This window comes from Panicum hallii, chromosome 5 (assembly GCF_002211085.1).
Source record: "Panicum hallii strain FIL2 chromosome 5, PHallii_v3.1, whole genome shotgun sequence".
NCBI lineage: Eukaryota > Viridiplantae > Streptophyta > Magnoliopsida > Poales > Poaceae > Panicum > Panicum hallii.
In genome coordinates this window covers 19,360,985-19,385,505 of record NC_038046.1, presented here as the reverse complement: position 1 = coordinate 19,385,505, position 24,521 = coordinate 19,360,985, and the positions used below count along the sequence as shown (strand labels likewise).

The window sequence follows — 24,521 nt, the reverse complement described above, 5'->3', positions numbered from 1 at the left end:
GATTCTAACCTAAATGGTTTGATGAATTCAAGTGGGTGGAGTATAGTGTGCATAGAGATGCAGCATATTGCTTTGTTTGCTATTTGTTTAAGGATAATAGCAAATATCCTGGTGGAGATGCTTTTGTTGATGAAGGGTTTCGGAATTGGAATATGAAAATCAGATTTCGTAGGCATGCAGGTGCTATTGATAGTGCTCATAGTGAAGTGGAGGAGAAATATAATTTGTTCATGAAAACCTAAGACATCAATTCGTGATTCTATGGCCTCAAATACTGCAGATTTCAAGGCTAAGTATCTAGCTCGTGTGACATGGTCACTTAAGTGCATAAGGTATCTTTTGCGTCAGGGGTTAGCTTTTCGTGGTCATGATGAGGGAAAGGATTCAAACAATCAAGGCAATTTCAGGGAACTTTTGGCATGGCTGGCGGGGAATTTTGAAGAAGTTAATCAAGTGGTTCTTGAAAATGCTCCACATAATTGTCAGATGATTGACCGCAAGATTCAGAAACAACTTATTGCTGCTTGTGCTCATGAAACAACCAAATTTATTATAGAGGAACTTGGTGATGAATGCTTTGCCATTCTTGCGGATGAGTCCAGTGATGCATACCAACAGGAACAATTGGCTGTTTGCTTGCGTTATGTCAATAAAAAAGGATAACACGTTGAGCGGTTTCTTGGTCTTGTGCACATTGAAGATACTACATCATTGACTCTTAAAGAAGCAATTCAGTCCTTGCTTATCAAATATCAATTGCCCTTATCCAAGGTACGTGGTCAAGGGTATGATGGAGCTAGTAATATAAAAGGTCATGTTAATGGTTTGAAGAAATTAATTATGGAAGAGTCCCCTTCCGCATATTATGTTCATTGCTTCGCCCATCAACTTCAGTTAACCCTTGTAGCTGTGGCTAAAGAGAATATCGATTGTCAATGGTTTTTTGGGCAACTTGCATATTTGTTGAATGTTCTAGACATGTCTTGCAAGAATATCCGCATGCTTCGCATAGCTCAAGCTGAATACATGATTGAAGCATTGAAATTGGGTGAAATTGAAACTGGCCAAGGATTGAATCAAGAGATGTGTTTAGCAAGACCAGGTGATACACGTTGGGGATCTTATTACAAAACTGTTATGCATGTGATGCATTTGTATCCTTCAATCAAGAAAGTTCTTTTTAGAGTTGGGAAAGAAGGTAAAGTTTCTGAGGCATTAGGAGCTCAAACTATGCTCAGAGTATTTAACTCATTTGAGTTTGTTTTTCTGCTCCACTTGATGAATGAAATATTTGGATACACAAATGACTTATGCAATGCTTTGCAAAAGAGAGAGCAAGATATTGTAAATGCAATGGATCTTCTTGAGTTCACAAAGGTAGAATTGGATGTTTTGAGAGAGATGCTGAATGGGAAGAATTTCTTAAGAAGGTCACTTCTTTTTGCGAGAAGCATAAAGCTAAAGTTGTTGACATGAATGGAAAGTATATTCCTATACAAAGATCAGCTAAGTTTTATAGAGGTGCCACTAACTACCATTGGTTTCATGCTGATATGTTTTTAGGTGTCATTGATAGGCAACTTCAGAGCTGAATAACAGATTTGATGAGGTAAATACAGAGCTACTTAGATGTATGGCAGCATTCAGTCCAGCTAACTCCTTTTCTACCTTTGATATTGAGAAGTTGGTTAAGCTTGCTGGGTTCTATCCTCATGACTTTGACTATGAAGAAATGAACCAACTTTGTTTTCAACTACGTCTCTATATTGCTCGTGTGAGGAATGATGAGAACTTCAAAAATTTGAGAAGTCTATCAGAGTTGTCTATGATGCTAGTTAAAAGAAATATGGTTTCTCCGCATGCCATTGTGTAAAAACTTCTCAAACTGGTTATAGTTCTTCCTGTTGCAACTGCTGGTGTTGAGAGAATCTTTTCTGCAATGAACACTATCAAAAACAAGCTAAGAAGCAAGATGGGGCAGAAATTTTTGAATAATTGTTTGACCAATTTATTGAAAGGGAATTCTTCTTGCAAGCGAATGATGAGGACATCATCAAGTATTTTGAAGCCATGAGGATCGTAAAGTTATCTTGTAATTTGTAAGCATCCTTAATTCCTTATCAATGTCATATGTTGTTTTAGAATTTTATCCTCTATTTATTTCAGATATTCCCACTTTGATATGTTGATCATTTAGTACATTTATTATCTATATGTTAAACAATTTCAAGTTATGAACCATTTATATTTTTATACTTAATTATGTGCTATTAATGTATACTTTGGGGTGTCAAAATTTTTTTTTGCACCATTTGAAATTTTGACTACCCACCTCCCAAATCCTAGGCCCGCCCCTGACGAGATGTGGAACACCAGGTGGATGGATGATGAAGACGGCAGTTCGAGACGATAAGCAACTCGATCGACACGCACCAGCACTTTTAAGGGCCCAAAGTACTTGAAGGCCAGTTTCTGACTAGCTCGAGCAGCAAGAGATGACTGAACGTATGGCTGTAGCTTAAGAAACACTTGATCACACTCTTGAAATTGACGCTCAGAGCGGTGGCAATCTGCCTGCTTCTTCATGCGCTGCTTGGCGTGAAGTAGATGTTGTCTGATAAGGTCAGACATCAATTGGCACTCTTGAAGCCAGTCAGCAAGATCAACAAAGACCACTGCGTCCAAGGCAGATATACCAAAAATGTCTGGGCTCATGACCATATAGTGCAGAGAATGGACTCCTCCTAATTGCTGAATGTTCACATGTATTGTACCAGAACTCAGCTAGTGGAAAGCCACTATGACCACTTAGATGGACAGGCATTAACAAAACATCTCAAGAAGGTTTCCATGGTCTGATTAAGCCTCTCAGTTTGTCCATCATACTGTGGATGGTAACTAGATGATATGTGTAACTTAACATCAGCAATTCTGAATAATTCCTGCCAGAACTTGCTGGTAAAAATTCTATCACGGTCAGACACAATGATAGCAGGAAGGCCATGTAACTTGTATACCTCATTGATAAATGCCTTAGCAACCACTGTAGCAGTAAAGGGATGCTTGAGAGGAATAAAGTGCCCATACTTAGTAAAGGAATCTACTACCACCAGTATACAATTGGCCTGACCAGATGGAGGAAGGCCTTCCACAAAATCCGTTGATATCATCTGCCAGGCTACAGAAGGTACCTCAAGTGGCTGTAAAAGCCCAGGCAGTTTGGACCTATCAGGCTTGAAATGCTGACATACTGTACAATGTTTGACAAATGAGTGCACTGCAACTTTCATTTCCTTCCTGGCAAACAATTTCTTCATCCTCATGTAGGTCACTAGGACCCAGAATGGCCTCCCAAGCCACTGGCATGACAGGCTTGCATTAACGTGTTTTGCAGAGTTGGATTAGCCCCCACCCAAATCATATTCTTGTATCTGAGTAACCTATTATGCAGAGTAAAGTGAGCAACTGCAGATGACTCAATCATCAGTTTAGCTACTACCGCAGTAGTATGTTTGTCTTGGTGGTAACCAGACACCACTTCCTCAACCCAGTGTGGGGGGCAAGCAGAAATAGCAGCACAGGAAGACAGGTGAGAAGATTTCCAAGAGAGTGCATCAGCCACTCTATTTTCTGAGCGCTGTTTGTAAATAATTTTGTACTGCAGGCCTAAGAACTTGGTAAATACTTTCTGTTGCCAGCAAGTATGAAGTCGCTGCTCATTTAACTGCATCAAGCTTCTCTGGTCGGTAAATATCAGGAACTCCTTGTGTTGTAGATATTGCCTCCATTGTTGCACAGCAAGAACTATTGACATATATTCTTTTTCATATGCAGATAATCCTAAGGATTTAGGTCCCAAGGCTTTACTAAAAAATGCTAATGGGTGACCATCCTGCATCAACACAGCACCAACACTTGTCCCATTGGCATCTGTTTCTATACAGAACTGCTTAGAGAAATCATGAAGGGCCAGCACTGGAGCTTGGCGCAAAGCATTTTTCAGGGCTGTAAAAGACTTTTCATGATCAGCTGTCCATACAAAGACCGCTTGCTTCTTCAACAACTCAGTCAAGGGTTTACTGATGATCCCAAAATGCCTCACAAACTTTCTGTAATAACCTGCAAGGCCTAAGAAACTTCTGAGCTCTCTCACATTCTATGGAGAAGGCCATTGAGAAATAGCTGCTATCTTGGAAGGATCTGTCCCTACCCAGATTCACTGATTGCATGGCCCAAATAATAGATCTATCTCTGGGCAAATGAACATTTGGACAGTTTAATCTTCCATGAATCTCTTGCGAGCAAGTCAAATACCAGCTCAATATGAGTAACATGCTCCTCAAAATTTCTATTGTAAATAAAAATGTCATAAAAGAAAACTAACACAAATTTCCTCAAATATGGGGGACAAAGTTGAGTTCATAGCTCCCTAAAAAGTACCAAATGCTCCTGTCAGTCCAAAGGCTACAACTCTGAACTCATAATGACCACAATGAGTCTGAAAAGCAGTCTTGTACTCTTCACCTGGTTTAAGTCTGATTTGATGAAAACCAGCTCTGAGATCCAAATAGGTGAACCAACTTGCATGGGCTAATTAATCCAAGAATTCATCAATTATGGGCATAGGATACTTTCCCTTTACAGTGATTGGATTAAGGTGTCTATAGTTGACACAAAACCTCGAGGACCCATCCTTTTTCTTGACCAACAATACTGAAGATGAAAATGAACTGGTACTCTTCTGGATAAGGCCACTTTGCAGCATTCCTTGTACTTGTTTCTCTATTTCATCCTTGAGAGCAGGAGCATATCTGTATCTGTATGGCCTTATGTTGACTGGTGCTGCACCATCAACCAGAGGTATCACAGCTCTTGTTGGGAGTAACTCAGAAGGTACTTCAAAGAGTGGAGCATACTGATCTAAGAGGACCGTATTTTTGGTGAAAGTGTCAGCATAGGAGAATCATTGGCATCTATCTGCATACTGCATACTTGAATGACAGAACCTGAAGTGAGCTATGTCACCATGCAGCACAGCTGTGCCACCTTAGTAGGGCAATGCTATCCACTTCTGTCGGTGTTTTACCACCAAACGCATCGAGGGATACCCTTGAGGTGGTAGGTTTTAGATGAGGTGCCGTCGAGATCAGGACCTCAAAGGTGCAAGGAACATAAAGGTTTAGATAAGTTCGGACCGCAAAGAGCGTAATACCTTACGTCATGTGTGGTGGTTTGTATTGCTTTAGATGGTTTTACTTTTATAGGGTCTCTGCCCTCCCTTATATAGTCTGGGAGGATAGGGTTACAGAGATCCTAGTAAGATATGATCATAGGAGTTCTACTCGAGTACTGTACTCGAGTACTACTCGGATAGTTTTCTTCTGATCCGACTAGTTCTACTCGTGCCCGAGTAGTTATAATGGGGATAAGGTATGGGACATGTCCCATCCCTTATTAGTCTATGTCATGTGCGCAGTCCCGTGACCCCGGGTCCGACAACTTCTGCTGCCAATGGATTTTCATAGGGTTGAATTGTTCCAACCAATCAAGGCCAAGTATCATATCATAAGTACTGGCAGGTAAGATCTTCAAATATGACTGAAAAGAGCAGCCATCCACTGACCAAGATGCCTGAGGAAGTAGAGACACACAAGGTAGAATATTATCATCAACAACTTGCACTCTGAACTGGCACTGCACCGGTTGGATATCTATCAACTGGCCGGCTAAAGCTTCACTGATGAACGTTCTAGAGTCGACCAAGATTCTGATAGGGGTGCCCTTAATTTGGCCCAACAAACACAGTCTTGGGTGTGGGAGCATCAGATAGAGCTGACACTGACAGAGTAAGAAACAACTGATCACCAGCCCATCTAGCAGCATCGACAGAGCCATTATCATCAGTGGACCGAAATATGTCCAGGACCTCCTACAGTGCATGTAACTGAATCTTATGAGCGCATTTGTGCCCACGAACCCACTTTTCTGCACAATACTGACATAACCCCTGAGCACGGCGGTATGCCCTTAGTGCAGACAGCTTTTCTTCAGGTGGACGAGCCCGAGTAGCATCACCAATATGCCTGTCTTCAGCTTGCACTGAATTCGGCTTGTCAGACTTGGGTGGAGCTGGTAACGGCCAAGCTGAGGATGTAGGAGGTCGACTGTGATACGAGTGGTCATGCTTCTTGTAATCTTGCCGGCGACCAGGGGCGGACACCTCATCCTGCAACTGAGCAAGAACGTAGACAGTATCCAGTGTGGATGGACGCTGAAGTAATACAGGAGCTCCAAGATCCTCACGCAAACCCTCAATAAAACGCATAGTAAAGCACAAAGGATCAGAATTACTCTCATACGCTGTGAGCTGATCGACGAGTTCAGAGAACTTGTCAATGTAATCAGACACCGAGCTGGACTGCTTAATGGTTAGGAGTAGCCGAATCAGCAGCACATGTTGTTCTCGACCAAAGCGGTGTAAAATCAACATGCGAAATTCAGACCACGATGCAGATTTCAGTTTCTTTTCGACAGAGGGCAGCCAGCGCCCTGCTGCGGCAGTGAAAAGTCACGCACCTAAAAGCTGCCTTCTCCAACGCAAAAGGCGGCAGCGGCAGCGGCAACGCAGGCGCAGTCGAGCGGTAGCAGTAGGAGAGAGACGGAGAGAGGAGACGCTAATTTGGGTTCCGACTCGCCTCCGACGCAAAATGGGTCCTTGGTTTGCCTACTCCGTTGGACCATGACTATTATTCCCTTGAAGCAACGTGAACGACGCATTTTTGAGTTTGGGTGCCGTAATGGCTAGGCTGTTGGAGATAGTCTTAATGGTGGATGCATGAAAAAATGGACGGAGTATTAAATTAGAAATAAAAATTGAAATCGTGATCATATAGGGGATGGAAAAATGGACGGAGTATCAAATTGGAATAAAAGTTAAAATCATAATCATACAGGGAATGAAAATTTTTAGAGGACCAGGAAAGGAAAGGAAGAAAGGAACCGGTGACTTTAATAGTGTCAAATAAGAAATTTTCTATATATATATATAATCACAGACGATAAGAAATATGAAAGGTATGAAAAACCGTGCTTCCCAGATTATCCACTGATGACTGGCACATTGCACTAACTGATGACGGAGTGCGCAATCGACGAGCAAACGATTATTATCGAAGTGTGCAAATATCAGAATATATGTACATTTTCTTAATAACTTGGCGAAAGATAAGGCTGACCAGCCGAAAATTCAGCTTTAATGGCTCAATCTAATTCGCTATCATTTGCATCTCACCAGAATTCAATTAAGCAGACAGTAACTATCTACAGCTCGTCATGGGATTTTGCCTTATCCAGGGTAGCAGCAGGCTGCTGGTGCTCGAGCAGATAGCGAGCAGCCAACGCTGCTTGCGCAGCCGCGCCATAGGGGAGGGCATCCTCGTTGATGGTGAAGTAGGGGGAGTGATGGGGCGCCTGTGGTCCACGGGTCTCGTTGTACATTCCCACGAAGTAGTAGTAGGTGGAGGGGATCGCATCGGCATAGAAGGCGAAGTCCTCGGCACCCATCAGCGGCTGCCGGTCCCTCACATTCTTGGAGCCAACCATCTCGCTGGCCACATTCACAAAGAAATCATGGAGCTCGGCGCTGTTGCTGGTTGGGGGGAAGAAAGGGCGATCCTTGTTGAGGAAGTCCACAGTAGCACTGCACCGCTGCACGGATGCTTGAGAGACAATCACCTGGGACATGAAAGACAGTAGCTGAGGATCCTCTGCAGGACAATACCTAGAGAAATTTTCTTGAAGTAAATTGTTGAAGAACTCTTGAGGGGAATATTGGGGAATTCACACAGATGAGATGACTGTCAGAGCTCCTATCACTGTGACCCAGACTCTTCCATCTGAGTGCACTAAAAAAATTATCAAGGTGAAAGCTACCTACAGCTGTAATTTCCATTAAAAGTAAAGTGTGAAAGAAAAACTTCTATCATGCGTGCTCAAACAACAAATTACATGTGGGCCTGTATCAATGTAAATAAGCTTATTCATGAGAGAATAAGCGCTAGGAACTGCTCTTGTGCCCAAATCGAAAGCAGTACAGTCAAGTAAAGATGGAGAATAAGGGAATGCGCCAAACTTTGGATGGGCACCAGCTTATTCGTCATATCCTTGGTTGTAGTATATATTTAAATTAGGTAACAGCACAGAGGATGAGGTGCCACTTGCAAGTACCCACTACTCTACAGCTATCAATAAATGTGCAAATTCATCTATTTATAATTACTATTGTAGTTATTATAGTGATTGGTCATCTTAACAGCAAGTTCAAGCAGCCATTAAGTCTTGTGTCCTTTTTCTTTCTATAAGAGAACCTGATTTGTACAAAATAATTAAGAAATTGACTATTAAAGGAGTAATACAAAGTTCCAATGTAACTAATGTTGCTACCTCTTCAATTCGCTGCTTCAATTGATTAAAACTCTCTTTCAAAAAGGCTCGGAAGGTGCCACCTATTGTTACTGAATCAGGGATAACATTGAAGGCACCACCTCCTTGAAATTTTCCAACTGTTACAACCTGCAGAACATAGGATGGACCCAAAGGAATCAATTAGATGCTGGAGTGTAAATAAGGATAAGTTGCCAAAGGTTCAACTAGAGGAAGTGCTATAATTAGTGCCCTGAACAAACTGATTGGGTCCTGGGAGTAACATATTGAATAAACAATTTTAATTCTTGTGATGCAAAACAACTTTTGTATATGGAATGGAACTACAAGTTCCCATATAGAACAACTTAAAGAGTGTAAAATTTAAGTCTTGAATATTGTAAAGTAATTTGGATTCAGAACAATCTGTGCTGCCTAGTTCTAATAAGTACAGGCAAATTCAGGCTGGCCTCCTGGGTTGTTTCCATGCTAGGAGCAGGATAAAAATTTCAACACGAACTGGAGTAATTGTAAATAGATCTCCTAAATACATGTCAAAATGATTTTATAAAATTTGTTATATTCTTATTCTGTAATTTAGACCAACAGAATAGTACAGCATGTAACTTCTACGGAATGGAGCTATATCAAGCATATAGATTGATATAGAGAAGGTCGTCAAGAACATGCTTCTTGCTTGGAAATTTATGGCATACAACAACAAATTAAGTCGGTGAAGGCTATGATGGTACCTGGGAGTCCAAGGGATCAGCTTCCCGGGAAACAAGTTGCTGAAGGCTCACAATAACATTTGAGGCAGCCAATATCGGATCTATAGTGTGATGAGGAAGTGCAGCATGCCCTCCCTTTCCACTAATTACAGCCTCAAAGAATCCACTCCCAGCCATAATAGGCCCTGGTCTGGATGCCAGTACACCAATAGGCACAGAGTCAGCTACATGAAGCCCAAAAATGGCTTCTATGTTTTCCACAGCTCCAGCTTCTATCATTTTCTGGGCCCCACCACCACCTTCCTCGGCTGGTTGGAAAACAAGGACAACTGTTCCCTACAGTAATCAATAAGACACTCATAACCATTGAAATTTTTTTAGGTGATTAGAATTCAATGATTACAAGTTAATTCATATAACTGATAATATGGAGGCAACTAAACTAAGTGATTCAGTAAGGAGACTGGCCAATGTGGACTAGCAGGATAAGTTGTGTGCAGCCTAAATATAATTACTCAAATCTGCAATTGGCTGACTAATGTGCATGCGTGCTTTCTCTACAAAGAGTCATGTAAGCAATTGACAGAAATTGCCAACGGTCAATTAAAGAAATGAATAGATCAATCAAAAGGCAATATATTGCATTTCATAGATTTACACCTGAGATAAAAAAAATGAATAACTTTATAAGACTAAAAGAAGTTACCTCTTAGAGAATATACACCCATTTTAAAATATGCAAAATATAAGCAAGCTACCAGTAGATAAAATATAGTACGCTCTGCAGTCTTAGGGATTTAGTTAAAAAAACTAGGATTGGGTAATAACTATCAGAGAAATGAATTTCACAGCTATTTTTCTTTCAGAAAAAAATGCCAAAAAACCAGAGTCTGCATCCTTATCATTTGCCCAAATTTCCAAAAGGATTGAGAACATGTAGTTTAATGCAATGAAAGTAGGGAAAGGATTACTACATACAAGTGTTAAGCATTGTCTATAGGTCTTCTGAAGGCTATCCTCTTGTTATTTAATTAACAAATCTATTCAGGTGTTAAACATCTTTTAATGTTTTCTGAAGGGTTCTCATTAATCAATTAACAAATCTCCCTTATCATTGGCAAGCATACAGATCAGGTGCTAGGCAAACCATGAAAATCAATAGACTTATCCAAATGGATATCTGTCTCTGGCTGTCTGTTGAAATGACGGATTGGACATCCAACTGTCGCCAAACCTCAATGCTTCAACCATTAACGATGTAGCCAAATTAAATTCAAAATCCAGATATCTCACTCAAAGTTGAAAATATCAATTATTTCATAACTTGTAATCGCACAATGAAAAACTCGCAATTTCGTGTTGCTCTAACCAACCTTCAACTCATCACGATGCTCCTGAAGAATCTTGGCAGATCCCAAGAGCATAGCAACATGAGCATCATGTCCACATCCATGCATTTTCCCAGGAACTTTGCTCTTGTGCTCCCATTCCACGCTTTCCTGTAAAACAATACATGAATTTTAACAGATGGACAGCTACAAACCAATGCTACCTCACTTTGGGCAAATGAAGAGCAATAAATAACTGAAAATTGATACAATGCAAGATTTAAAACTTGGGATTGGTAAATTGAGAAGCAGCTCTACACATATCGAATAGTAATCAATTGGATTGTATGAATTATGAACCTATTGCACCAGAAAATATATGTATCGATCCAGTTCAAGAAGCACAAAACAATTATGCAATCCACATGAATCACATATTTGTCTCATCACTTATCACCACCTGCAACATGATTGAGGGCTCACTTGACTGTCACATATGCACATAGGTAGCCCATGCTATTCATCCCAGTAAGAAGCCAAAGTCCTTTTTCTGCGTGTTCCTAATCAGGAGGGACAGCTAGGGAACTAGTTAGGAGTAGGTTCGCACCTGTTCCTCCCTTTTCTTACCAGGATGTTTGCCATGGACTATATATGGAAACTCGAAACATCCCTATATCAATTCCATATCACACGTGCTGGCCTAGATGACCCTTGGTCCTTAGTACTTCGTATTGCTCTGCAACAAATTTCAAAGAGCAAACATGTGCGCCCTCCTTTCCACTGCAAAGGTTGCACAAACCCTGGAAGACTAGTTGCTTTCTGGTGTACCGCATAAGTTCTTTGAATCTACGGTTTTCCTCTTCTCTAAATTCAATCCTCAAAAGTCAAAATTTGGAATAGGCTCTAATAAAATACAAGTAGCAGGCTGTTTTATAGCTAGCAGAGCCTATTAAATGGATTGCAAATTGACACCGTTAGCATATTGAACGAAATGCAGTTTCCACTTTGCAAGCGGCTCCAAAAACCAATCCTCGTTAAACTAGATGACCGTACTGGGGCCAAGATAAAACTTGAGGCTTGCGATTGTAACGAATTCGGTAAATAGACCAAGGAGGCAAGAAAGTCCCGCTCTATCCTTAGCAAAACCGATATCTATTTTTCTTCAATCCGCAGAAAAATTAGGAAGCAGAGCAACTCAACACAGTAGCGAAATAGCAGGCAAGAGCCAGCGCAACCGAAGACGAAAACGAAGGCTGCGACGGACCTGCAAGGGTAGCGCGTCCATATCCGCCCGCAGCGCGACGAAGGGCGGGCCGCCGGTGCCGACCGTGGCGACCACTCCGGTGACGGCGAAGGGGTGCCTGTAGGGGATCCCCATGGCGCCAAGCTCCCGGCGCACGAGCTCGCTGGTCTGGAACTCCTCGTACCCCAGCTCCGGGTTCTCGTGGATGCGCCGCCGCACCCCGACCATCCAGTCCGCGAACCCCGGCTCCTTGGCCCGCCGCAGGAGCCCCGCGGGGTCCTCCAGCGCCGCCGTCACCGCCGAGGGCCACCCCGCGGCGGCGAGGGCGGCGAGGGCGAGGCCCGCGAGCAGGAGAGGCGGCGGCGCGGCGGCCATGGTTTCGCTCGGTTTGGTGCGGTTGGTTCGCTGATGAGGTGGAGGTCAGGTTTGAGTTGAGAGCGAGGCAATCACCAAACACACACGAGGGCGGCGGTCCCCTGATTTTCCTTTACTTCCCCTTCTTTTTTTTCTCCTGCCTTTTTCCAGTTCCATGCAACTGATTTTTTATGACCCGCTGGTGGGTGCGGCCATTTCTGCTTTTTGATCAGTCTACCATTTCTGGGCAGTCTTTTGTTTCAGGACGTTTTGGTTTTGGTTGATTTGATACCAGGTAGTGTGTCATGACTCAACGAGTCATCTCAAGTATCAGGCTTATGCGTTGGAGCTGTTATCTTTTGTCGTTTAGCTATTTGCAGAGGAAGATGTTTTAACAGGGGTGAGATCGTGTAGTTGGTGATATGCCCAAGAGACAGTTACGTGTGGATCGGATATTGATCCGAGAGAATTAGAATTTTAATGAGCTTCAGACATAACGGTCTATTCATGCGAGGGGTGGGGCTGTGGGTGGCCAACACTCTTGCGCCACAAACCCGAGCTATCATCGCCCCCTCTTCTCCACACAACTCTAGCCGAGTGCATGGTGCTAACACATTGGTGATCGGCGTTCCCACCCTGCACGTGTGTACTTCGAGGATGCGCTGCTGTGGTGCTTATCGGCGGGACAAGGAGGAGGAGCTGCGAGCCGTGATCTGCTTCCTCTTCACCGACGCGCGACTACGTTGGGGCAAGCTACCCAACTCTACTTCCGCTGCGCTGCGCGCCCAGTGGTAATAATCTATGATCATCCTTTTATATAAGATCCTTGTTGAAAGCGGTAGCCAGTGTATCGTTCCTATTTTCTAAAACAGTCAACAGTTGTGCTTTAAGCGCAGCACCTCTTTTGGCCTACGCATAAGGGAGTGACTACATTTTTTGAAACAACAAGGGGAGTGACTACGTATCAATTGAGTAATTTTTAGTTTTCTTTCAATGAAATTTTGACCCATGTGATACTCAATAAGAAAATCCAGGTGAAGAGAGAATTTGCAAAAAAAAAGATTGAAAGTAAACGAGGATCACCCATTACACTTTACACGGCATCTTCCCAACACGTCCATCCCTCAACCTCTACATCCGCCACTCATGAGCTTAGCATCGTGCTCGTTGATGGCGCGGGACAACGTTGCCACCGGCCATATGCAAGTGGTGGCCTCAGAATTGTTTGTCTGTTTGAGGTGTTGCATGAGTTCTGACATAGCGGTCAGAGTAGACGCCACAGCATGAATATGTTTACGGGATAGTTGCTGGTATTCTGGGTCTGGCAACCACAATGATTATGGCGCCTCCCAACAAGTTGATTTCAGCTAGCTATTTGCAGGTACATGTCAGCATAAGTTCTATGTGGAGGAGGGATAAGATGTTCTTTTTTACAGAGCCAGCAGACTGTTTTGTCGCTAGTCTCGCACAGCAAATGAGGTTGGGGTGTGAGGGAGAAAGAGAACCAATAATATAAATACATGATAGAGGAGAGAGAGCAGAATGATTATTTTTCTTCTCTTTACTCCACATCAGCTAGCTAAATCGTTAGCTCGTTGGAGACACGCTTAGTACAATCGGGAGCGGATCTACGCGTACGGCCACTCGGCCCACAACACTAGGTAGGAATCAAAATCTTTCTTATTATAATCTTTGTTGTACAATAGTGATATCAGTACTAGGATGTTTAGTTGTATTCTCTCACTGCAGTATTCAGCAACCATCTTATTCTCTCGCTCTCGCTAGCTAGCAATAGCAATTTTAAAGAAACAAAAACAACACGGTTTCTTCTTAAGCAGGTGAACTGTAGTACATCTGATAACGGAAACCATAATCTATCGCTTGAGCATCGAGGAAAGTATAATCATCAGTGCTTGCGTTTTTCATTTCAGCATCGTCTCTCGTGATGTGCAAACCGGTACTTAGGAAGGAGAGAGAGAGAGAAATAAAATATCAATGGAGATGCACAACCGAAAATGCGTTTTCGAAGGCGGTTTGCGTAAAACTCTCCCCGTGTCCTTCGTTCCCAATTCCTTCCTTCGCCGCGACTCCTCCAGACTCGGGCCAGAAGACAAGCCTGATCGTCCCGCACAAGAGAAGATTTCGAGGGGTTTAGTCCGGTCGGCGACCCGGATCGAGATCGGGACGCCATGAGCGAGGTCTTCGAGGGCTACGAGCGCCAGTACTGCGAGGCCTCCGCCTCCCTCACCCGCAAATGCACCGCCGCCGCAGCTTCCCAAGGAGGTAACCCCGTCCACCCCCCCCCCCCCCACATCTCTCCATTTCCTGGAAGAAATCTTCGGCAGGGTCTCGCTCCGAATCGTAGCGTTCTCTCCTGATTGGAAGTTTGGTTGATTCCGTTGCAGAGAAGCTGAAGCAGAAGGCGGCGGAGATCAAATCCGGCATCGATGGAGCCGAGGCACTGGTATTCCCTTCTCCCTTGTTTTGTTTTCAATAACGGGGCCGAGCAATACACTACTCTTGCAAATCACACGGACTTTGGTTTTGGAATTATATTCAGCTGTTGAAAAAAAAGAAACTCCTTCTTAGAGCTTGTATTATGCAACGACCATGGAAAAATTTCAATGCTATGGATTACATCATTGCGTAAATTTTTTTCAGGACCAGACTAAGCAGTGCTCGAATGGAAAATTTTCTTTATGGTGTTTAATTGGATGTTCTGGAATAGCGGTAATGTTGTTTTTCTTTTCAGATAAGAAAGATGGATCTTGAAGCAAGGAACCTCCAACCAAGCGTCAGAGCTGGGCTCCTAGCAAAGATCAGGGAGTACAAGTCAGATCTTAATAACCTCAAGGGAGCTTTGAAGAGGATTACCAGTGGCAATGCACAGCAAGGGGCGAGGGAGGAGTTGCTGGAGTCAGGAATGGCAGATGCATTGGGGGTATGTTGCTTATTCTGAATTCATGAATGATTCCTACTTTGGAGTAAATTGTGCTTTTTTGTTGGTTAACATGGTTTTGCATGACATGTCTATACTTGAACCATCATTTTCTGTTGGTTACTGGTCAGAATTGATTCACACCCATACATGTTTGGTTGTGGTTGGCTTAACTTCTGAAACTTTACCCCCTATAATTATGGTATACAAGTTTCTATATGCCTCCTTTCAGTACTGCAGACCTGCAGTGAGTGAAGCATTAAACGCTCCAAATTAGAGATGTGGAGCTGATTGGGACAAAAACAAGCCTTGTATGAGTAGATAATGTCAGGATTTGGTTGTTTCATGGTAAATTTACAATTCATTGTAGACACTCTCTAAATGTTGAAGCACATTTTTCCCATTTTACTCACTTTAGCTCTATACCTAGAAATTCTAAAGAGCACACCTGTAGCATGGATAAGCCAAAGCTACCAATAATGTTCGCAAAGGCTACTAATGTGTGCGGCATGCTATAGCATCTGCCCCATTCATATTTTGATGAAGTATGAGGTTCTTGTCCTCTCATGTGCGCATATCTGACTTATCATCAATCTTAGTTTATTTTACTTGTTAGTTACATGATTTTATTCTTCAACCATGTCAATCAAAAGTTGATGATCTCCATGTAAGGCCAATGATGTATTTGGATAATCACTCAGGTTTCTGCTGATCAAAGATCAAGACTGCTCAGGGCAACTGAAAGACAGAACCAAACAACCGATAGGCTCAGAGATAGCCATAGAACTATGCTGGAGACTGAAGATCTCGGAGTCTCCATCTTACATGACCTGAGTCAACAGCGTCAATCTCTCTTGCGTGCTCATGATGTAGTAAGTAACTGTATACCTAATTCTACCTGTGTTTGAACTAATTGTTTTTTTCTGTGCCATTTGGTTTTGTCTCAAATTATTTTAAAGCTCCAGTACTATGCAATTTGTTGAAAGGAAGTCATTGACAAGTTTCTCTATACCTTAATGTGTTTCAGATTAGATGAAATGTACCTTTCCATCATAGTCTATTGTTAAATGCTTATGCATAAAAGTTTTTATGTGTATATTTATATTTATTCTGCCTTTTGATATCAGCAAACATTAAAGAAGATACTATAGACGCTAACTTACCTTCTTCACCATTTTTTCCTTTTTTTTTTGTAGTATATACATTAGTTGGGTTCATTTCTTGACTTGCATAGACTTGCTTCTTAATTTCTTAAAGTTTCCCTTTTCCTTTCTTTTATTTGTGACAAGCATTACATGTGTTGATTAAGTGCACCTCTTATCACATGGCTAAAGGCATGCAACCATTGTGGGACACACGCTTATAAAACACTGAACCCACTATCAATATAGAGAGAGATTTAGAGGGATTAATTGCTGAGTGGGGGTGACTTGTATAGATATTATAGATAGGTAGATACCAAGTATAAACTAGATGAATTGGACCAAACCTCACCAAGCGTCTGAGGTCTGAGGTTATCAAATGCTTCGACTTGGATTAGTCAAACAAGGTAGAACCGGTATCCACCGTGATTAACATGTGATTGCTGTCTGTTTTGTTCAAATCTCCTGTTATTTTTTAACCCTTGTTGTTTAATCGTTATTTGGCACTGCAGTTGGACCAAGTGGATGACAACATTACCAAGGGTAGGAGGATCATTGGAGGCATGGTGAGGAGAATGGATAGAAACAAGTGGATCATTGGTCTTATCATAGCTCTCCTTGTCTTGACAATTCTAGTTATCCTGTATTTCAAGTTTGTGCATTAGGGCATTGCTCTGCATTGAACAACGGTTGGAGGAGGAATGCAGCTACGAAGTTTAGCTTCTCTGTGCATCTTGCAACCTGTGCGTATTTTTTTTAATTCAATTTTCCTTTTGTTTTGTTCAGGGCATCTTTCCATTGCCTATGCTTGTATGGTGAGGGTGTTGTGAGAGTTTCGGGTGATAATGCAGAACTTTGTATATTTTATTGTTTTTTATTTTCTTAAAAAACTTGATGGATAAGCTATTTGCAAGCAGATTTGGGCAATTTGCTGTCGTTTTGTCGTCTCCGGTCTGATGAAGAGGGTGAAAGGTGAGGAGTCTCATCTTTCTATGAGAGAGCTATTGGCGGGGGGGGGGGGGGGGGGGGCGTGCGTTTTCTCTCCGCCGCATAAACATAATCCTGATATAACTCCGTTGCATAAGCGTAAATCTGACACAAGAGCAATACGCGGCGAGGCAGACACAGTGTGTTCGCTCTGCTGAATATATAAGCCAATTCCCGATGGAAGTTCCATTCACATTACACAGATTACCATATCAGCATTTTTGAGATGTGGTAAATGAAAATAAATATGGCTCGGGAAATAATAGACTGATTATAGAGAGGCAAAGCTCGTGTACATAATGGTCTAGGTTTAGAAAACATTACCAACCGAAGGAGATCCTTGCCTAATCCAATACCCATCTATACAGCCCTGGAGGGTGGAGGCACACGGTCTAAGTGGCTGGCGCAGCCTGCTACCCATGGCCCCTAGGTTCTGCCTAGAGTACTTGCTAACACGCCTCCGCAGTCTGATCGTCGATACCACGGATGTTCAGATTGGACCAGAACTCCATAAGACCCTTTGATGAAGACATCTGCATAATACTGTTAGAGCCCATAATACTAGAGGCCCATATGGCCTATAAGGTCACCTATATACTGCTATCTTCACTGGTGGAGATTTTCATCTTCTCAAATCCCCAAGGTTAGTAACATGGAATTAGAGCAAGGATTAGGGTTAAAGTTACTCATCTGGACTGCATGATTCAGAGGTTGTAAATAACTTATGATATGGTTATGGAAACTAACTTTTTTTTTCTTGATTACTGCACGGGTGTTGCCAAATTATGGGTCGAAGCGAGAAGGATGCCCTGACTGCTACCCAGATTATGTATCCCCTCATGCAGTGTGCTCATATATTGTTTCTCAAGGTTAGTTGGCACTAGGCAACCTAGCAAGTATATCTAATGCAAATTCACATGATGCATTGTGTGCAAAAAGGAAGCCTATAAGTATTTATTTAGTTCTTTTAGCAACTTAAAGAAAGCTTATAATTGTTTTTTTCAAAGTGTTAGCTCAGCAGATTCAGACATTTTATTTTAACAAACACGCACACGCACCTTCTTCTTTAGGAACAGGACGCCAACAATCTTCATGGCAGAACTGAAAACCCCCTAGCCCCTCATTTCACATCCCAATCGCGACTGAAATATGGGAAATTTAGGCAATCTTATGAGGAGAGAAACAGACAAGCAGACAGCTGCACGTCCAAACTCTGAACCCCTTGATAGTGTAGCTCCGGCTCGCGAGGCACACGGCGAATCGGGGCAACAACGGCCGGCGGGATTCGGCGGCGCCCGGCTCGGCTTGATTTTGGCGGCGCTGTGTAGGATGGCGCGGGGCGCGGAGCAAGATGCGGGGCGAACGGGTCTCCATAGGTTTTATAGGCGCGGACGGCGAGGTTGTCCGTGGCGCGCACTCCGAGGGTGGCGGCGGCGGCCAGGCGGTGTGAGGGAAAACGGGTTGGCTAGCGGGTTAGCAGGTCGGGTCGGGTCGGATTCTGTCAGCTCCGGACCCGTTAAGGGTTAGGATTTTCTTTGTTTTACAAAAATTGTTTTTCAGTGCGCAAACAATTCTAGAAAACTCTAGCAAATGTTTTAAAGCACGAAAAATATCTAGAAAATCTCAGAAATTCTAGAAAAATTCCTAGAGATAGATTGGAATAGGAGGAGTTCAAATAAAATGTCTAGAGCCCATGAAAAAGATTCTAGAGTTTTCTAAAAATGGATCTAGCTCCAGGATAAATGAGAATAATTGCTAGAAAAATCTTTAAAATTCTCGGCTACGATAATATATATATCTAGTATTTATATTCAAACTTAGCACACACAGTTCACTTGAAAGTCCACAATTAGAATCACTGGAGTGATTTGCAGTATTCACTTCTAAATCTTTCATCAGCTGAATGAGTTTGTTTGCTTTTATCGGCTTTATTAGCCCACGAATTCTTGCATCATCAACAAGTTCTTTCCAAATGCCACTACTCTGAATCAAAGTCTCATATTCACCAACCACGCAACAGCAATGTCTCAAAGTCTCATATTCACCCACCACGCAACAGCAATGTCTAAAGAAATATATACATTTGTCAACATATGGTTCTATAGCAAGAAAGAAATATATATATTTATCAACACATGATTTTATAGTAAGAGATATTCATAATAGCATGAGTAAGTTGTTGAGGGTCAGTTGCGCGACCTTCCTCGGCGACCTCCACCGCGGGCCGGCACACTGTTGCGCCCGCCTTGATTTTCCATTGCTATTTCCGAGGCTGCAGCTAACTCTGCCAACTCGCCGTGGGAACCACACCTCATGCTCGCAAGCCCCGTAGCCGCCGGCCGGTGTGCCCTTCCAATCCCCTCCGCCCGCCCGTTAGTCCCAGTCCCTCCCTCGCTGCTGTCGCCGCCCCTTCCTAAACCCTCGCCGCCGGCATCCTCCCTCCCACCACCTGCTCATCCTCCCTCCCACCACCTGCTCAGAGCCAACTTTCTTTGCTTTGCTTTTCTTTTCATTCTTTTTCGTCTCTCCTGTCTTTTACAAGAGTGGTGGTAGAGTTTGTTACGATGGAGGGAGCCGAGGAGCACACCCCGGAAAGTGGGTCACTGACGTGTGGGGCCGGGCCCACATGCCAGTGACCCAACTGCACCATGCAGTACTAGCTAACAAATAGTAGTATTGCGCTATTGCTACACAAGTTTAAACTTTTGTGAAATCTGTATCATCCGCGCATGACCCAAAGTATGGATCCATTGTGAAATCTAACTTGTGATCCAAATCCAAATGCTCAATGTTGTTGTCTAGCTTTTGCGGTCTAGATTATGGAATCCCACAACATGCAACTTGCTTCTACCAGCTTGTGTTATACAAACCACCCCACAATTCAGGGCCAAACAATGTAATCCTAATTTTCCAAATCAAATTGTTTAATGTTCAACAGTTTTCAAAAACTAGAGTAAGTTACGAGATCCAGTGATAGGTATACTTTTTACTAATCACAAAGCATGGTTCACCAAATTAACAAATACGTTGATTTTTGCAATAATCACTTCGCTTGGTCGGGTCACACAGAAAACTATATTAATATGCAAACATGCAATCCGTCTTCATCAAAGATCCACAAAATAATTCACCATATCATCATCATAAAATAGTCTACAACGCTTCCAGTGTGCGAGAAAATAAATTACCATCCATATATATTAGAACTTGGACTACAATACTCAAGTTCATTGGACTTGATACTATGCCATAGTCTCACTAGTTCAATAACATCAGGTTTTAACATCAATCTTCTGCATACCCAAACAAGGTAGCATCAGTGAAGCCCATTTCAAAACCACCTGTTGCAGGGTGCTTCAAGTCTTCCACTCCTTGCTTCATGCATGCATAACAAGGACCTATTAATAATAATGTCCGGCAGATTGTATTAAAACACTATATCCATTCACATATACTTCAAAGATTGTTTCATTAGACAAGAGTTAATACCGTCTTCATTTGGTTCTAGGGGCCAGCAAAAATAGTACTTTCTCCCAAAAATCTCTTTCACTTCAGCAAAGTATAATCTCACCGTCCAATCCGCTGAATCAGGTTCTCTCGTCTTAACTTTGAAGTTGTAATGGTGAAAGACTTCGTTATGATCCTCTACATTACAACACTGATGGCAAAGTTTATCAAATTGGCCTTCAAGTATCTGAAAACAAATCACCACACTGTTAGCAAAGTTGTTTGCAGTTTCTAGAAGAATGGAATATCTACTATCTAGCTTGTGTACTTTGAGCCTGGACACACTCTCTGCATATTTTCTAAAACACATCATCACCTCATCACGCATCCATCTCTTTCCGTTTTCAATAATTTCTTCCATTGAAGCTTCATGGCTGTATTCACAGCTAATTTGATTTAGTCAGTAGGTAATGATAAAGTAGTATAGAATGTTTGCATTGAATAAACAATTTTCTAGCTATAACTGTTGCGGTAGTTATGAAATTGTTTATTCATTTCCTTCTGCAGGTAGACATATGCCAGATGGGTTTGGATCAAAGAAAGGTGAATATGCTTGCTAGAGACTATTGTGAGGCCAGCAAAAGGAATAGCAGGCCAATTATTCTATCACGCCGTATGTGCTTATATCTACTGGATGTGGTTAGATTTATGTTTTCATGTGGTTCAAAGTTAGTGCTTGGTTTGTGAATTGTTTTGTCCATTAATGTCAATTGCAGATATGTCGTCTGGTATTAAAGAAGGTCAGCAAAAAATGTCAAAGAGCGATCCATCCTCGGCTATTTTTATGGAAGACAGTGAGGTTATTTCTCTTGATATATGTCCTTTTCTAAATATCAATAATCAGATTTTTTTCAACAACCTGAATAATAAACACATCATCTATCAGCCATGAGACACCCTTTTTTTGTACAGAAACATCTGTCAGTCAATGTTTTATGCCCTTTCTCTCGCTGTGGTGTTCATGATCAAGTTGCTTACTGCAGTCTCAGGTGAATGAGAAGATAAGACTGGCTTTCTGCCCTCACAAAGTTACTGAAGGAAATCTATGCTTGGAGTACATCGAGTACATAGTCTTGCCCAAGTCTGGAAGGTTTGCTGTGCTTTGCAAGGAAACTGATGGCAGTAACAGGTAATATTCAACTACAAACCGGAATCCTTTTTTCTGTTTATATACACACCATTTGAGCGGGTATATGTGCAGTTCATGTGAAACGGCATACTCTATCAAGCAGGAGCTCAATTCATTCAGAATCATGCACCAGTTAGGCTATGCTTTTATAACACCATAAGCGATTTTAAGGTTGTGTTCAGATGTGACATTTGCTGCTTGTGAAACAGGGCCTACAGTAAAATAGAACAACTCCATGAAGAATACCGTAGTGGCACTCTTCACCCTGATGATGTGAAGCTCGCTCTCGCAAAAGCAATAAACGAGATATTGCAGGTTTAAACCCCTTCCCTGCTGTTAACCAACCTTGCGAATTAGTACTGTCTCTTCAAAAGGGACTTGTCTGAATTTATCTTTTAGAGTTGAGGCGTCCATTCATACTAGAAGAATATACTCATCCGACCTTACAAATTCTTGTTTTTCTCCAGCCTGTTCGCGATCACTTTGAAAAGCATCCTGACGCCCAAGCTCTGCTTGATACTGTCAAGGTACATTCTCCTTCTTAGATCAGAAAAAAATCAGTAGCATGACTAGATTTGTTGGCAAGGCACCATGTTCCTCCCTCATGCTCACTGCATGATCTGAAAAATCTTACTACTGACTAGATGCATGATGATCTGGTACCATTCTTGTGCAGGCGTACAGAAGAACCGGTGGGTCTCAAATGCAGAGTGGAGGTGATCATACCAGCAAGGAACCTGAACGCCGTAGTGCCTGAACCATGTGTCGATTCTGCATCAGCACCCTTGATTGGGTGTAAAACTTATGGCGTTCTTTAGCCTGGTTAGGGTAGCCACATTTTGCCTAGCTAGATTATTTTTTTTGAGAAGGGATGAATTTATTTATAAGATCAGACATACATAGATTATACAGGGACCATACAAGAACCTGTGCAAACTATAAAGCATTACAACATGCGGTTCCTGCTCATCGATACCCCAGACTTCACCTTCGACTGCCACCGCCGACTGGAGCCGAATAGAGACTTCCTCCACTAGCAAGATGGGGCCATTGAAGGCCATTATATTTTTCAGAAGCCACCGTAAGTAACGCCTTAAAAAAACCACCGTAAGTAACATCTAAAAACGAGACGTAATAAGACGCTGAATGGGGATAGAGCAAATCTCGCCGGATGAAGAAGGATTCTCCTTCACATTTTAGGAGGAAGTAAAAGTGCAGCACCACCGGAAGCCACCACGGCAAAATCAGCGGATCGAGAAGATCCTGTAGCCTGGGTATCGAACCATGTTCACCCCCAAAAACCCAGGAAACAAAACTCGAGAGCTTCAAAGCAGCACCAAATAAGCACCAGGGACAAACTGATCCATTGAGATGAGCGCGTGCAGGTACTTCGTGGTGGCCGGCGCGATCTCGGCCGTCTGCTCTGCGGCGGCGCTGTACCTGTGTGCCGTGCGCGCCGCCGCCGCGATCGGCTCGCTGCAGCTGCAGCTGGTGCCCCTCCTCGACGCCGCGGCGCAGGGCCTCCTCTTCTCGGCAGCCGGCACGGCCTTCGCGGCGCGCGGCGTGGTTGGCGGCGCGGCTGGCCCGTGGGGCAGCAGCGGGGTAGACGTAGGAGGCGGCGGTGGCAGCATGTGCGACGCCGCCGGCGCGTTCTGCGGGAAGGTGAGCGTCGCGGCGGGCGTTGGCGCGTGCGCGGCCGTCGCCGTCGCCGTCGCGGCGCTGGCCAGGGACGCGCGCCGCAGGGGTAGCTCGGGAGGGTCGTGTGACTGGTGACAAGCTCAACCCCCCGGCTGTGCTGCACCGGCGGCGGCGCCATTGCTTTGCTCGCATCCTTCTCAGCTGAGTGAGAATGCTGGGGCACCGCAAGCTAGCAAGATCTTTGGAGAGTGAACCGTGAGGAGTGTTGTATATAAATTGCAGTACAGAAATGTTTTGTTAGCTCAGCAGATTCCGACATTTTTTTAACAAACACGCACACGCACCTTCTTCTTTAGGAACAGGATGCCAACAACCTTCATGGCAGAACCGAAAACCCCCCTGGCCTCTCATTTCACATCCAAATCGTGACTGAAAATGTGGGAAATTTAGGCAATCTTACGAGGAGAGAAACAGGCAGGCAGACAGCTGCACGTTCAAACTCTGAACCCCTTGACAGTGTAGTTCGATTTACAAGGGTTTCAGTTGCCTTTGCTCAAACATTAAGCACCAAATGGTCACATACTTTTTCAGATTTGGAATCTGAAGTCATGAGATACTCGCCTATCTATGAAATCTGAACTCTATAATCAAATCTTTCAGTCAACGTTCAGGCTGTAAGGCGGAGTAACCTATCACACGATTCTGAACTTGTTCAAGAGGAGTGAAAACCAAAGCAGTTAAAGGCAAACCAAGCTGTGGCCTGCCGGTAGATACGGTCATACGGATCGATACCATTATCAGCAGATGAAATGTACTGGTGGTTGCTGAAAAAGAAAGCTGCTAAATCGTCTTTAAATTTAAATAACCTTGCTGCGTCGACTGAGTACAAATGACACAGAAATAATTTAAAAGGTTGTTAAAATGTTGAGCCGGACAACACAATTACATGCATGTATGCATCTGTTGAGTGTCCTGCAGCCCGAAATCATGTGTGTGTGTGAATTGTAATAACACGGTGTCACAATTAGAACAGCAGGGCATCTGAAGAAAGGGAGAAGTGTGTGTGTATATGCTTGTATGCATCTGAAGAACAGCAGCGGCGG

The 24,521-nt window shown here is 43.0% G+C and overlaps 4 protein-coding genes and 1 long non-coding RNA gene across 5 annotated transcripts; 4 read left to right on the top strand and 1 right to left on the bottom strand.

Annotated features, from left to right (window-relative positions):
* Positions 1 to 8: 8 nt before the first annotated feature.
* Positions 9 to 4,285, top strand: LOC112893501. Its single transcript, XR_003228827.1, has 4 exons — positions 9 to 2,099; positions 2,347 to 3,589; positions 3,665 to 3,746; positions 3,835 to 4,285. It is a non-coding gene; the product is annotated as an uncharacterized LOC112893501 (long non-coding RNA).
* A 2,848-nt stretch (positions 4,286 to 7,133) lies between these two features.
* Positions 7,134 to 12,175, bottom strand: LOC112894527 (IAA-amino acid hydrolase ILR1-like 1). Its single transcript, XM_025962276.1, has 5 exons — positions 11,745 to 12,175; positions 10,526 to 10,651; positions 9,174 to 9,488; positions 8,443 to 8,571; positions 7,134 to 7,734 (listed from the first exon to the last, which is right to left on the bottom strand). The coding sequence occupies exons 1-5, from the start codon at positions 12,096 to 12,098 to the stop codon at positions 7,321 to 7,323; spliced, it is 1,338 nt and encodes a 445-aa protein (XP_025818061.1). The 5' UTR covers positions 12,099 to 12,175; the 3' UTR covers positions 7,134 to 7,320.
* Positions 12,176 to 14,106: 1,931 nt separating this feature from the next.
* Positions 14,107 to 17,084, top strand: LOC112891551 (vesicle transport v-SNARE 13-like). The gene is made up of 5 exons (XM_025958442.1): positions 14,107 to 14,360; positions 14,483 to 14,541; positions 14,830 to 15,018; positions 15,717 to 15,887; positions 16,670 to 17,084. The coding sequence occupies exons 1-5, from the start codon at positions 14,267 to 14,269 to the stop codon at positions 16,820 to 16,822; spliced, it is 666 nt and encodes a 221-aa protein (XP_025814227.1). The 5' UTR covers positions 14,107 to 14,266; the 3' UTR covers positions 16,823 to 17,084.
* An 839-nt stretch (positions 17,085 to 17,923) lies between these two features.
* Positions 17,924 to 22,537, top strand: LOC112892542 (tyrosine--tRNA ligase 1, cytoplasmic-like). The gene is made up of 7 exons (XM_025959681.1): positions 17,924 to 18,013; positions 21,159 to 21,264; positions 21,368 to 21,450; positions 21,635 to 21,780; positions 21,990 to 22,095; positions 22,248 to 22,307; positions 22,457 to 22,537. The coding sequence occupies exons 1-7, from the start codon at positions 17,930 to 17,932 to the stop codon at positions 22,535 to 22,537; spliced, it is 666 nt and encodes a 221-aa protein (XP_025815466.1). The 5' UTR covers positions 17,924 to 17,929.
* A 614-nt stretch (positions 22,538 to 23,151) lies between these two features.
* LOC112892541 (CASP-like protein 1U1) lies at positions 23,152 to 23,553 on the top strand. Its single transcript, XM_025959679.1, has one exon. The coding sequence runs from the start codon at positions 23,152 to 23,154 to the stop codon at positions 23,551 to 23,553; it is 402 nt and encodes a 133-aa protein (XP_025815464.1).
* Positions 23,554 to 24,521: the final 968 nt, after the last annotated feature.

What these genes read in the sequence shown, in the direction of transcription:
- LOC112891551 (XM_025958442.1), top strand. Translation starts at nt 14,267, where the DNA reads ATGAGCGAGGTCTTCGAGGGCTACGAGCGCCAGTACTGCGAGGCCTCC. An exon ending in GAATGGCAGATGCATTGGGG is followed by an intron (nt 15,019 to 15,716) that starts GTATGTTGCTTA and finishes ATAATCACTCAG; the next exon opens with GTTTCTGCTGATCAAAGATC. An exon ending in TCTTGCGTGCTCATGATGTA is followed by an intron (nt 15,888 to 16,669) that starts GTAAGTAACTGT and finishes TTGGCACTGCAG; the next exon opens with TTGGACCAAGTGGATGACAA.
- LOC112892541 (XM_025959679.1), top strand. Translation starts at nt 23,152, where the DNA reads ATGAGCGCGTGCAGGTACTTCGTGGTGGCCGGCGCGATCTCGGCCGTC.
- LOC112892542 (XM_025959681.1), top strand. Translation starts at nt 17,930, where the DNA reads ATGGGTCGAAGCGAGAAGGATGCCCTGACTGCTACCCAGATTATGTAT. An exon ending in GAAACTGATGGCAGTAACAG is followed by an intron (nt 21,781 to 21,989) that starts GTAATATTCAAC and finishes CTTGTGAAACAG; the next exon opens with GGCCTACAGTAAAATAGAAC. An exon ending in CTCTGCTTGATACTGTCAAG is followed by an intron (nt 22,308 to 22,456) that starts GTACATTCTCCT and finishes ATTCTTGTGCAG; the next exon opens with GCGTACAGAAGAACCGGTGG.
- LOC112894527 (XM_025962276.1), bottom strand. Translation starts at nt 12,098, where the DNA reads ATGGCCGCCGCGCCGCCGCCTCTCCTGCTCGCGGGCCTCGCCCTCGCC. An exon ending in AGCATCGTGATGAGTTGAAG is followed by an intron (nt 9,489 to 10,525) that starts GTTGGTTAGAGC and finishes TGATTACTGTAG; the next exon opens with GGAACAGTTGTCCTTGTTTT. An exon ending in TGAAGCAGCGAATTGAAGAG is followed by an intron (nt 7,735 to 8,442) that starts GTAGCAACATTA and finishes TTCATGTCCCAG; the next exon opens with GTGATTGTCTCTCAAGCATC.